The 13,946-nt window shown below is 39.0% G+C and overlaps 1 protein-coding gene across 2 annotated transcripts in view; it reads left to right on the forward strand.

The window, feature by feature from the left end:
* CHRM2 (cholinergic receptor muscarinic 2) overlaps positions 1 to 13,719 on the forward strand; it is a 32,082-nt gene extending 18,363 nt beyond the window's left edge. For both annotated transcript variants that reach the window (XM_071727030.1, XM_071727021.1), the window contains exon 2: positions 6,288 to 13,719. In XM_071727030.1, coding sequence (XP_071583131.1) covers positions 6,327 to 7,727 — 1,401 coding nt within the window. In that variant the 5' untranslated portion in view covers positions 6,288 to 6,326 and the 3' untranslated portion in view covers positions 7,728 to 13,719. The remainder of the gene's footprint in view (positions 1 to 6,287) is intronic.
* The last annotated feature ends 227 nt before the right edge of the window (positions 13,720 to 13,946 follow it).

The following is a 13,946-nucleotide window of genomic DNA, read 5'->3' on the forward strand; positions in this document are numbered from 1 at the left end:
AATAGGCTTCCCAGAGAAGTGATCAAGCCACCATCCCTGGAAGTATTTAAAAGACATGTAAATATGGTGCTAAGGGACACGTTTTAGTGTTGGATCTGTCAGTGTTAGATTTTCAGTTGGACTGGATGATCTTAAAGCTCTTTTCCAACCCAAAAGTTTCTATGATTTACCACACAGGTAACTATATCATATGGTTCCACCAAAGCACAGAGCAAACCCTTGCCATAACTTCACCAGGAGACTTGATTATATGCTCACTGATTTGGGACCAAGGGTTACATATACCTACAATCCTAACATAAATAAGGAGACACAGAAGTGAAAGTATTTCCTGTAGTCCAGGAGGCAGAAATCCTTTTTTTGTGGATAAAAACTGTTAGATAAAACCAAGGCTATTAAGCATATTTTTCAGGTTTGCCCAATGCATTAAGATGCAGAGTTTAGCTTGTAATGTTGTCAGTTGCCCAAAGACACAATGCAATTTTTCTCTTGATTACACAGGTCCTGAAAAACAAAGACATATCTGCAGCCAAAGCTATACTTACTGAAAGATAATAAATTAAGTGCCCTATTCCCAGTGGGTGACTATCAGCATAACAATAGTGATGGTAACAACAACAATACCAACACAGTAGAAATACATAATTATCCAGACCTTTGAGGAAAAACTGCTCTTTTTTTTTTTGTTATTCCCTGAAACAAGAATGATTACTGTATTTTTTTTTTTTTTTTCAATATTGCCTCCACTTTTCCTTGTGTGATTTTAAATACAAACTTTCTGGACTCATGGCACTGCATTTACCAGTTTTAGCTTATGAGGACAGCACTGAGCAAGATGTAGTTAATAGCTATAAAAATCCTCAGACCCAGACAATAGCACTGAGGAAGTGATGTTGATGCCAGCACTGCCACCTACTCATGTACAGTTCCCTGCTGCTTTGGGAGAAGTATTTTTATTTTTAATTTTAATTTATTTCTAGTGCTGTTAGTGTTACAGTGTTAGTTTGCTTTTGTTAATGCTCTACAACTATAATCTACTCATTCTTTCGAGATATGTGCAGATATTTACTTTGCCCTTTGGTACCCTTCTCAACAGTAGATCCAAACAGGCCCACATAATATCTTTTTCTGTAGGAAATGTGTTGATTGAGAAGAACAGAAGTGGGTCCAAATAAGAAGAATGGACCACACCAAGGCAATAACACTTTGCAAAGATATTTCTAGTTTTAAATGGAAGGTGTCCCATGTGGTGAGATTTTAGTCTTCTGACATTTGGGAATTTTCTGGAATGTATTTTTTAACAAAAGCTCAGATCAGATCTATAATCTCTCCATAAGTCTGTAATAAATTCTGACTAATGTGCCTAGTATATTTATCACAGGCTTAGGGGTTTTGTTTCTCTTCTGTTTTTTCACCCTGTGGCTTTAAATGATGCCAGGAAGGAATTTAGAATCAAAACTAGTGTATTTCAAGATCAAAATCAGTTCAGGAAAAAAACCCCAGAATTTATTATTGCTGCAGAAAAATTCAAATCCACTTTACATAGGTTTGGACTAGAGAGGAACTGGATAAAAGAGAATTTAAAAATACCTTTTACTTTTGTTTGAGAGTTGAATGCTGAAAAGTACTCAGAGTAGCAACACACATAAGTGCCTGGATAATCTCATTTAAATCACAAATATAACTTTCAGGTACTGATCATTTGTTTCCTTTTTCATGTTTTGACCTTTATGTGGCCTCAGAGGATTCAAAGAAACTTTTAAATCCTTACCATATTTAACTTGGCAATATACACAATACAGAGGAAGGATTTGTCTAACCATCTTTGACAGGCATGGCATACCAGCCATTTTTCAATATATACAGCATTTCCATAGCCTGTTTTGTCACAGATTGTTTGAGATATATTCTAAATCTAAAATTATAATGATTGCTACATGATTCATTTGCACCAAAGTGATGGGATACTGCCAGGGCAAGTGGAAAGCACGGTCAGCAATATGTAATACATAAGGATCATAATCCTAAGGGGGAGATGCATCCCTTGTCCCTTCTCCTTGTCCTCCAATTTTTCCAGGCCTCCTCCTCAAGTCCTGAAATTAAAGGGGGTGAATACCCTCAATGGCATCATGTGTTTCCTTACACTCATTGTAATTCCCTTCTACAATGAATCAGTTTAGAGACTTCACTCATCAGACCTCTGTTCTGTTGTTCCCAGTGAGTGCTAGGGAGGTAAATGAAGTAAAACCACAGAATCACAGAATCAGCTGGGTTGGAAAGGACCTCAGAGATCATCAAGTCCAACCCTTAATCCACTACCACTTGTAGGTTACAAGACCATGGCACTGAGTGCCACATCCAGTCTCTTTTTAGAAACATCCAGGGATGGAGAATCCACCACCTCCCTGGGCAGCCCATTCCAATGTCTGATCACCCTCTCTGTAAAGACTTTTTTCCTAATATCTAACCTAAATGAAATGCTAAAATGAAACAGACTGTGGCTGCCAGCAGGCTCTTTGAAGGTTTACTCCAGCCTGTGCCAGCCTGCACTGTTTCTCCTTGTGAGTGGTACTGGGGATCCAGGTCAACCCACCTGTACCCTGCTTCTGCCTGTCTACTGATCATTGCAAAAAAACTTGGCATCACACCAGTCCAAAAGTGCACATACCAGGTAGCCCACTGAATCTCCCAGCTCTGCCCCATATCCTTGTCTAGTCAATAAAAAAGGAAAGGAATGGCTTTCAGCGAAGGGAAATACTACTGCACTGGAAATGTTTCCCAAGTATATATCAAATATCAAACAATGAATCTTTTTATATGTGGATTTCTTGGCTTTGGACATTTTCCATGCAGGGATCATGGTGTTTCCATTCCATAAAGTCATACATATATTTAATTTATTCCATAAAATGAACTTGGTTGGTTTTCAGGTGAAAAGAGAAGTTTCTTGCCTTTTCTGGCTATTCTTTATTTAGCAAGAACCCACTTAGCACAAAAGGATAAATCATGGTAGGCCACGGGAATCAGTGCCATATTATGCAACTCACACAAACACCCAAGGGCTTGAAGAGGAGAGCTCTGTTTGTTGAAGAATAAGATCTGGTACTTCTCATAACAGGAGGTCATATTACCTTAAAATATCTCTGCCCCGTAGGTCTGCCTGATGAATAACATCTGTTCCCATAACAACTGCCCCCGCAGCAGGAGGCAGAGATGGGCTCCATGGCATGACAAAAACAAAAGCAGTCCACAGGCAGCCCTGTACCAAGGGAACAAGTGACCACAATAAGAAACAGAAACCTCTCCATGGGCCTGATTCAAACCCTACTAGAGCCAATAGGAAAGAATCCAGCAGATTGCAGGGGGTCTTGGATTAGGAAGTGTGCATACCCCTGTCTCTGCTCCTACAGTGGCAGAACTCTCAGCAACAATAAGATGTCAGCTGAAAACAAATGTTTCTCCAGCCCTACTGAGCACACACAGCAAAAAATGGTTCACAGTCATATTCATGCAAGCAAAGGAAGGTTTTACTGGAGTAAATGCTAGCGGATATATTTCTCTATATCCAAAAAACCTTAACTATCCCTGTACTTTGCATTCCAGAACTACCAGACTTCTTGTGGCAGAAAAGTTTTGTCTAAAGAGAGATAAGTGGGAAAGGGACTCCTCTGCTTTGCTTCAAAAGAACACAGTCAAATCCTATTCCTAACAAGTTAAATTATCCTGTAGCTTTCATCCAGCTACTTGCATCTCAGACAATAAAATCAGGAGAATTTACACTGAATTTCCCTGGAAATAAGCAAAAAATTCAGCTAAAAACCCTTAAAAGTAAAGTTAGCTGAGAGGTGGTAGTTTGATTTCAGAACAAATTTCAAAGTTTTAAAATTAATTTTAGTTCTTCAGTGGAATGAAAAAAAAACAACGAAACCACTCTGAATGTTTTGTGAAAATGAAATTGTAGAACTGTTCTTTTTTTCTTATCATAAAGCACAGTTCTCTCAGCTCAGATGCTCTGTCTCTTGACTTCTTGATCCCCCTCTCAGACTAAAGGTAGCTACAGAGCCCTGAATCACAAACTCTTTTCAGATTATTATTATTTTTTCTCAAAATCAATACATGTCTATGAGTTATTTTGTATTTTCATCAGAAATGCATTCTGTTAATAATGTTCATAAAAAACTGCTTGGGAGAAGCTCTTTTCTTGTCCCAAAAATACCTCATAGCTTAGACATCTAACTGGATACCCGGATGCTCAGTTTCAAGGCTTTGGCTGAGAAGCACACAGTGAATTGCTGTCCTGCTCAGTAAAGATGCCTGGGCTACTCTTCTGTCTATATTTTACACATAGCATAAATTCCATTATATTCTAGTCTTCCTTTATAAAGCAGACATTTAATTAAAGTGTTCTTCCTCACAGTTATTTATTCTTGAACTTGATTCTAAGAATTTTGGGGATCTGTCTGTGAACAGATAGTAGGAAAAAAAAGTCAGTCTATCCTTATGTTCCTCTATTTATCCATGTGTTCACTTCACCATGGAATTGGCAAACAAATCTGAGCTGTTTTTAAAAGCAAAGGCAAATGCATAAGCCTCACTTTCTGCCAGCTGTATTCCTTTAAATATAAATTACAACATTACAGAACTTGTCTCAGGGAGAAAATCTTCACCCTGGTAGAGCATTTTGACTTTTCCACAGAGACAAACTTGCTTATTTTTCTTAGAGGTCAGAAGGCTTGCTGCTGTTGTGCTGACATTTTGCATCATCATCTTTCTTTTGCACCTGAAAGAAAGTATTCAGTGCTGAAATGACAAGGAAAATGCTTCATTTTGGTGACATGGGATTGTATATATCTGTGCATCAGCAGGTTAGTCACATGGACCAGAGGAGGGTTCCTTGGTCCCTGATGTACAGAGAAGCCAAACCTAGCAGAATTTTCTGCCTTCCTTTGATTCCACCCCCACTTCTAGAAGCTTTGCCTTAAAGAAATGATGCCTTACGGTTGGGGAAAAAAGGAGAATACTCCAATTAGAAACAACCTAGCATCTGTGTCACATCTGTCCTTCCTGCCTCAATAATCCCTGGAGCACAGCTCATAACTACTGGGGGCTCAGTACTGGCTGTACAGTTCCAGTACATTCAGTTGACTTCCAGGGAATGCACAAAAGGAAAGTACATGTCCTGAAGTCACAAGTATGTGCTGTTTTCTTGGTCTTCTATCAAATGTATATTTCTAGTAGTTTAATTACTATTTATTGAGTACTGCCAGTGGGCTATACAGGGTACAGAAAGAGTTGCCGTGTATAAACAATTGATTTTTATCTGGTTTTCTCTTTATCATTATCTTGCTATCCATTTCATACCTTTTGTCATTACTATATGTGATGCAGAATAAAAATATTCTGGTTTGCAACAACAAAAAAAAAAAAGCAAGAAAGCAAGAAAGCATCAAGATGTTTTTTAACATCCTGTAAAAAACCCCAACCAAACAACACATTTTTTTCCAGGTTCACATAGTCAAATGGATGTAAAAAATAACTTTAATCTTCCCAGAATGGGAAAAATAAAAATAAAAATTATACACATCTAGCTAGGCAAGCAGATGTTCAGTTGAGGTGATTTTACTGATTCTATGGACTTAAATATACCTACCCTTTTTTGTTTATTGGCAGGCTAATAACCTGAGTTTGAGGCAGTGTCAAAATCTTTGCAAATGTTGACAAAAAAATGTAACTGCCAGATAAGAAAATTATAGGGAGACATGACACAAACTTGTTACATAAACCTCACAGAAGCATTCCCAGGTGGAACATGAAGGAAAGATGGAAGCAAAAGTCACCTTCATCTGGTCTGGCTCCTGCTAAATCGTATTTCACCTCATGTTATACTAATGAGATAACATCAGGACTGGAGTTTTTTTATTTTTAATAGATTTTGAAACGAGCAAAAGGAACTGTTTTGTTGGTAGGAAAGAACACAATATGCAGATCAGATTCCAAAAGTTTGAAGTCAGTAACAGTTCCGTAAACAAGACAGGGAGAAAAATTGATCTGAGAACTTAAAAATCTGTACCTGGATTCAAATGCTGTGTTTTTGTCACATAGAGGGAGAGGTTATACATAAGGGGATATTATATGCTATAAGGCCTTTTCTTTAGCCAAAGCTGACTGGTCCTTCTGAAAACATCTGCTACCTTTAAATTCTTTCCAGGTGGTTTATCTGGGATCCATTTCCTAAAGGCAGAGGGACTAATTTCATGATGATCTGTTTTGTTTTCTTTCCTCTGCAGGTTTAATTGACAGTTGGGTATCTTGTTAGCAGGACAGAAATGAATAACTCAACGTACATAAATTCTTCCAGTAAAAATGCAGTGGCTTTGGAGAGCCCCTATAAAACTGTCGAGGTGGTCTTCATCGTCCTGGTAGCAGGGTCTCTCAGTCTGGTCACCATAATTGGGAACATCCTGGTTATGGTGTCAATCAAAGTCAACAGGCATCTCCAGACTGTCAACAACTATTTCCTCTTCAGCTTGGCCTGTGCTGACTTGATCATCGGCATCTTCTCAATGAACCTATATACCCTCTACACTGTGATAGGCTACTGGCCCTTAGGGCCTGTGGTGTGTGACCTCTGGCTGGCTCTTGACTACGTAGTCAGCAACGCCTCTGTAATGAACCTCCTCATTATCAGCTTTGACAGATACTTTTGTGTCACCAAGCCCCTGACCTATCCCGTAAAGAGGACCACAAAGATGGCAGGCATGATGATCGCGGCTGCGTGGGTGCTGTCCTTCATCCTGTGGGCCCCTGCAATTCTCTTCTGGCAGTTCATCGTGGGAGGAAGGACTGTCCCAGATGGGGATTGCTACATCCAGTTTTTTTCCAATCCTGCCGTCACTTTTGGCACTGCCATCGCAGCCTTCTACTTGCCTGTTGTCATCATGACTGTCCTTTACTGGGAAATCTCCCGAGCCAGTAGGAGTCGGATAAAGAAAGGGAAAAAGGAAGCTGCCCAAAACCAAGACACAGTTTCCCCCAGCCTCGTCCAAGGTAAAACAGTGAAACCAAACAACAACAACATCCCGAGCGGTGGGGATGGATTGGAGCACAGCAAAATTCAGAATGGAAAAACCACTGAAGAGACTGTGACAGAGAACTGTGTTCAAGGGGAGGAGAAGGAGAGCTCCAATGACTCCACCTCTGTAAGTGTCGTTGCTTCCAACATCAAAGAGGATGAAGCTGCCAAAGACGCCAGCCAAGCTTCTGCTTCCCAAGACAATCTCAAAGTGGAGAACTCCAAGCTGACATGCATCAGGATAGTCACCAAGTCCCAAAAGGGTGACCCCTCTGCCCCCACCAACACTACCGTGGAGATTGTAGGCACCAACGGAGAAGAGAAACAGAATAGCGTAGCCCGGAAAATTGTCAAGATGACAAAGCAGCCAGCCAAAAAGAAACCACCTCCTTCTAGAGAGAAAAAAGTGACAAGGACTATTTTGGCCATCCTGCTGGCCTTCATCATCACCTGGACCCCATACAACGTGATGGTGCTCATCAACAGCTTCTGCACATCCTGCATCCCTGGCACTGTATGGACCATAGGTTACTGGCTCTGTTATATCAACAGCACCATCAACCCTGCTTGTTATGCCCTCTGCAATGCCACTTTTAAGAAGACCTTTAAGCACCTTCTTATGTGTAATTACAAGAATATAGGAGCTACAAGGTAAAAATCATAATGAAAATAATAATGAGAAGGGTGAAGAAGTTCCAAAATGCATTAAAAAATATAAATGCCATAGCACTTTATGCTCTTCTATGGAATGTGCAATCCAGGATGTTAGTAGAAATACTGATACGGGGCATCAGCTCTACCCTTGAGAACTACACTTAGAAGCATTTTTTTAATTATTGAAAATAAATGCTAAGAACATGACAATATTTGAGGGTTTATTCAAGTACATGTACTGGAGGCACAGTTCCTTGCTTTCTGAGACTACTCTGCAGAAGGGCTTTAGAGTCTATGATTTTTTTCATTCTGTGTAAAATACTTGTTCTTTCCCCCCCTGCTCTCCCTCCCTGTTTTGTTTTGGTTTTGTTTTTTTTCGGTGTCTGTTTAATATGTTTTCACCTAGAGGAAAAAAAGAAGGAAATTTTAACAATTATTGTGGAAGAGCCAAAGGAGTCTGGAAGATTTTACATAATCTGAATGTATCATGGTAGAAAGTTCTAAAGCTCAAGGCTGTCTAAAGTTTTATTGTCATTGTCATGTAAGAACCTTAATGTTAGGAAAATCATGCTGAAAGTGATTCTATGTTGTTTATGACACTGTCATTTCTAAAACTGCATCATGTTCTGAAAGTGTACTTATGCTCAACATGTAACCATTACCTAACCTGTGTATCATTCAAGGTCTGCCACTTGTGCCCTTTTTGGAGGTTTTGTTCCGTGATTCCTTCATCACATCAAGATAAAAAAAATGGTGGTCTATTCCAGATTGCTACATCCCAAGAGTATTTCAGCATCTGTGTAAACCAAAGCTTTTCAAACAATTTTGTTAACTTTTTTTGTCATAGAATGTGCACCTGTGGATTTGTGGTTTATCTCCATCAACTTTTTCTTCCTTTTCGTACCTGACTTGTCCAGGGCATTAAGACTGAATATCAAGACAAGTTGTAAATAAAAAGGTCTCAGCCAGTCAGCCAGTATGGTGGCCGAACAGAGGGTCTCAGTTGAAGAATAGAAACAAGGTTATTACTTGAAAAGTTGAGGTTACATCCTTTTCAAGTTGGTTGTACAGATGAAGAGGCATGCTGAGCCTCCACAGAATTACTGCTTAATATTATATGACCATACTCCAGACAAATCAGAAGATGACTCAGAGTCATTTACTAAGGAAAAGAATAAGATGGACTGACATGCCCATGAGGATCAAGCTCTGCCTAAACCCTTAGTGTTAAACTGAGGTCTTTCCTGGACAAGATGTTTACTTTGTGGAAAAGGTTTTGGCTGCATTGCCTTTTGTGCCATCTGGGAGCAATATTTTGACAGTAAGCCAAGGTATAACACCTAGGAAAACAGTGATTACACAAAACCAGATACTGACTAGATGGAGGACTGGCAGGGGTCAAGTTCAGATATTATGTGCTACTCCACACCAGCTCAAATTTGGATTTTTTCTGGAAAAGAAATTTACTATTTCAATATTTAATATTTACTGTAGCACATCTGAGCACTGTGCGGGAAGGATAAAGTGTATCAAATTGCAAAAAACAGCAGTTGGCTGTGACATGGATATTCTGGTTACCTCCTTCTTTCTTAGTACCTCTGACTTCCAAGCAGTAGTGAAGGTACACCTATAGATTTTGTTATCCAGAAAAGCAGCTCTCTGCAAAGACAGTGTCCTGAGACACTGCCTTCAGGAGTGAAAGCCACTGACCAAATAGGACACAAATCATTCTGTTATTTTGAGGTACCACATTAGAGTCTCCCAATATGCACTTCAACATAGCAGCCTTCAAGATTACAGGGAAATTAATCTTGCAGACTTAAATTTTACATTTGACAAGCTTATTGGAACACAGTGTCAAAGCACTTTGGCAATATGACAATTTTCATGTTTCAAAGTACGAGTTCCTAGCAGAAAGTGTAAATGAGGAGGATTAAACTGCAGTAAATTAAGGCCACATTAAACTCAAGATTAATGTTCCTTAATATGCATTCATTGATTTTATACCCCTAGTGGTTTCATCCTAATATAGCTAAGTGTCTCCATGCAGCTGAGGATCTAATTTTGCAACCCTCACTTGCCTTGAGTCATATTTACTATCACTATTTTTATCTTACTGCTTGTAAGGAAGAATAAGTCAATGATAAGTCTTACAAAACTGATTGCAGCTTGTCTTTCAAAACTACATTCACCAGACTTATCTTGGCAGGCTAAAGGAAAGACCTACATGGTCATTTCTAGATCACTCTTTCTCTTACAGTGTTAGTAAAATCCAGATAAAAACTAAGGATAAAATGAAATCTGCTCATTTTCTAAATCTTACTTCTTTACAAAAATGTCATAAAAGAAATGCGCCTGCTTCTTTCTTTCAGCAGGTGCTGTGGGTACCAATAGTACAGATACTCAAATGGGGAAATAATGGTTTGTGTACTCTTATTTAATTATTCTTTCAAATCCAGTTTTCCAGAAAGTGTGCAAATTCTTTATTGTGACCTTTGAAGCTGTCACTTGTTCATAAATTATGAACTCCTTTAGCAGATAAGTACACCTCTGTAGGTTAAGAAGTACAACGTATAGGTTAAAATTATACTTTTTCATCATGTGTGATGACACTATACCACGCAGAAAAAACAAACAAACAAAAACCAAAAATGAGGCAGCATTCATGAAACAAAATAAAAGAAAAAAATAACAAAAAAACAAACCTCAGCTTTAAGCTTTCTAGCACTTTTCCCTAGTACTGCCCCAACTTTTTATGCTAAAAGACAAGATGTTTGTGTTATAATATATTTAAAAGGCTTGCAGAACACTCAGTCCTGTGTGTTTTCATCTTGTACCCATCCAATTAAAAAGTATTTCTATTGTATATCATCATTCAGATGTCAAGATAGATGACATAAGGTAACATACCTACATGTGTATGTAAAGGCACACAGAAACTTACCCCAACATGGTTTATATACATTGAAAATAATCCATGGAATGTAACATTCAATATATGGCATGGGGTTTTGTCTGTGTTGTGCTCATTGGCAGCTGGTGGGAAGTAGCAGTGCCACGACTTCTTCATGACACTGTCGATCCCCTCCTGAGGGCAGAGAGGAGGCAAAGCCTTCCTTAAGATACTGGGAACTTCTCTGTTCTTCAGGTGGTTGTGGCTCAGTAAGAGAAAAAGTGGGATAATCTTTCAGAGTCACAAAATATTTTTTTTCTTTTGAACATCTCTTGAGCTTTCATGTCTTTCCTTTTTGTCCCAAACCACGTTCACCAGGTTTCACTTCCCTCCTGAGTAGTAGTTCCACGAGATCTAGATGTCAGTCTTGAAGAGCAGCTCTCCTTGGATACCTCCTCCAGCTTCCCTGACTGTCATCCCAAGGCTCAGGTGGCCCTTCTGATGGTGCTGCCACATCTTCACCTTGGGCATGGCCAGCCAGAGGATTCCAGTGGCACAGCAGCATCATGTGCTGCACTAAGCACTTTTGTTTGACAGAGAAATTGAGCAAACTGCAGGTGACTCATGAGAAGAAAAACAGCCACACTAAACAACAAAAAGCTTCAGCTATCACTTCTTGCCTTCTCCTTTTCTCCCTCTTAATTATTTCCAGAAACAGGCTACAACTCAAAAGGCTCAACCAACCCCTTGACAGAAATCCTGTTGCAGCAAGATCTGTCACATCGGGGACTCCTGGGGAGTGACTTGTCCTGTCACAGGCCAGCCCTACCTTCTCCTTTTCCAAGGAGAGAATGACAGTCTGAAGATATGTCAGTCTAACTGGAAACTTTTCTGAGTATTAAAAACATCTGTGACAAAAAGAAAAAAAAAAAAAGAAAAATTGTTGAGAAATCTGTTCTTTTGTGTGCACAGAACCTGAGAAAAATTTCTATCAGACTTTTTTTTGTTTGAGATTTTCATTTGATTTACTAGAAGTCTATTCAGTAGTCCAAAGGCAACTAATATATCTATATATATCACAATACTTTTTCTTTCTTTTTTACTTTACCTTATGCTCATGAGGATGGGGGTGCTCAAATGAGCCCTGGAGATCAGTTTTTTATCATCCACAAAGTACGAAGGAGATAAAAGCAAGTGCTGTATCTACCAGCACTCTGTTTTGTATGTGAGGAACACACATTGGCAAGAGGAGACAGCTTTATTGAGTGTGGCTGTGGTGAGAACTCCCCACACACTGGCAAAGAAACCCTTAGGGTGGCCTGGCTGCTCCTGGCCATCCCCACTGGATCAGAGCAAGGAGGAGATAGGAATTTCTTTGTTTCTTGCAGCCTACAAATTTAATTATAGCAAGGCTTATTTGGACATGAATTATTTACCACAACCACAATGTCATTATTTCTCCTCAATTTTTATTTCCCTCCTTTGGGTATGGCCTTTTTTGCTACATTTTGGAAATAGTGGGTTACAGAAGGCCATCAGTCCTCCCAGACCTCATGTTTAAGGATACTGGGTAGATTTGTTCTACGTTTCATTCTGGTGTTAACTAAATAAAGTGAAAAAAATTGTGGTGTCCTTTCATTATCCAAAGCTCTGCATAACCTGAAAAGTGCCATTAGGTAATTACTCTTTTTTATCTTTTTACGGTTGTTGGGGTTTTTTTGTGTTTGGTTTGATTTTGGTTTGGTTTTGCTAATTTATTTTCTTTTATTTTTTTTACTATACTTGTCAAGAAGCGAACAGAAGCTGTTTTCTTTGAGATGCCCCCATCTTTGAGATGACTCTGTGGGAGAAGCAGCTGTGAGTGGTATGTGAGGCAGTATGATCATAGTCCATGTAACAGTGGCCTTTGGAAGGGGGAATTTTTCTGAGTGTTTAACATTTGTACTGACTCACCTGACAGCACTGAAGGAAGCACAGGGGAACAACTTGAAAGGCCCTAACTTGAAAGGCACAGACAAGGCATGGCTGGCTTGCTTTTCTGCTCCCCCAGCTCATGTAGGCTGTGGGGAGTGGGGGAGATTTCTGCCCCCACCAGAGGCTCTGTCTCTGCACCTCCACCCCAAAGACAGCCCTCCTCTGAAGCACATCATGTTAGTAGTGGTAGGAATAATAAATAATAAAAACACTGGTGAGATCGCCACAGTTGCCAATAAACAGACTTTCTTATATCTTACACCTTACTTCTGGTGCCACTTTGCAGAGGTGGTTGGTAAGTTAGAGACTAGTAGTTTGTAAATATCTTTAGCTAGTGTGTTTTAACATGACCAACACCATATCATGACTGTGTAAAAAAATTATACATCATGTGTAATATTATCCAGATAAAGTTATTCTGTAAATATATCTACAATGAATGTGCAATTACTCTTCGAGCTCGATGTATGAGGAAGAGCCTCATCTCTTCTTGAGACCTTTTTAACTTCATGGTATGGAAAAACTGTTCCTCATTTATATAAAAATCCACTGCATTCTTTTCTTCAAAAGAAGAAACTACTGCTGTAATGAAGAAGGGAATGCATGTATGTGATATCCAAAATCATGTGGTAAAAGTGGGAACTGAGGATCTTATAAGTCAAATGGTCAAATTCTTGATGCCGTTCATTTGATCTCCTATAAATACGATAAGCACAAATTTATGGTTAGCTGTGTAAAGCTGACCCACTTTATTATATATACATTATAGATATATATTTATATATGCTGTATAGGTATATACATATTATACACCACATTCATACAGTGAAAGGAAAATTTGATAAAGTCATATCAGCTGGGAATTTGGATGTAATTTTGTGCTCCATTTGGAAGAAAAATGTCTGTGTTATTCAGCAACTTTTAAATGTTATGTGGGATGAAGGAAGGCGTTTCACCAAAGCAACCCATAAAGGACTGGGATGATGAGTGTTTCAAATATCTTGAAGACACAACTAAAATTACATGTAATATATGTGTATGAACTTCTGCTGAGTAGTATTCCTAGTTAAAGCATTGCATTAAACAGCAAATTATAACAATAATAAAAATGGTTTTGTATGTGGTATCTCTGCTTATTTTATTTTTTTTTTCTTGAGTGAACTACCTGTGAAATATGAAACCAGGATAGTAAGCAGAGTGGATAATTTCCATACAGCAGCCACAGGGCTGTGAGACTCTAGTAACAAAGAGAAAAATTCTTTTGCCCAGACTTCTTGGCAAGTGTGAAGTTCAAGAGAGGTCTGGAGTACCATTTTACTCATCCTTGTCTTGTCTGCATTTCTGTGCCTCCCT

The sequence above is a fragment of the Heliangelus exortis genome, chromosome 1, assembly GCF_036169615.1.
Source record: "Heliangelus exortis chromosome 1, bHelExo1.hap1, whole genome shotgun sequence".
Classification (NCBI taxonomy): Eukaryota; Metazoa; Chordata; class Aves; order Apodiformes; family Trochilidae; genus Heliangelus; species Heliangelus exortis.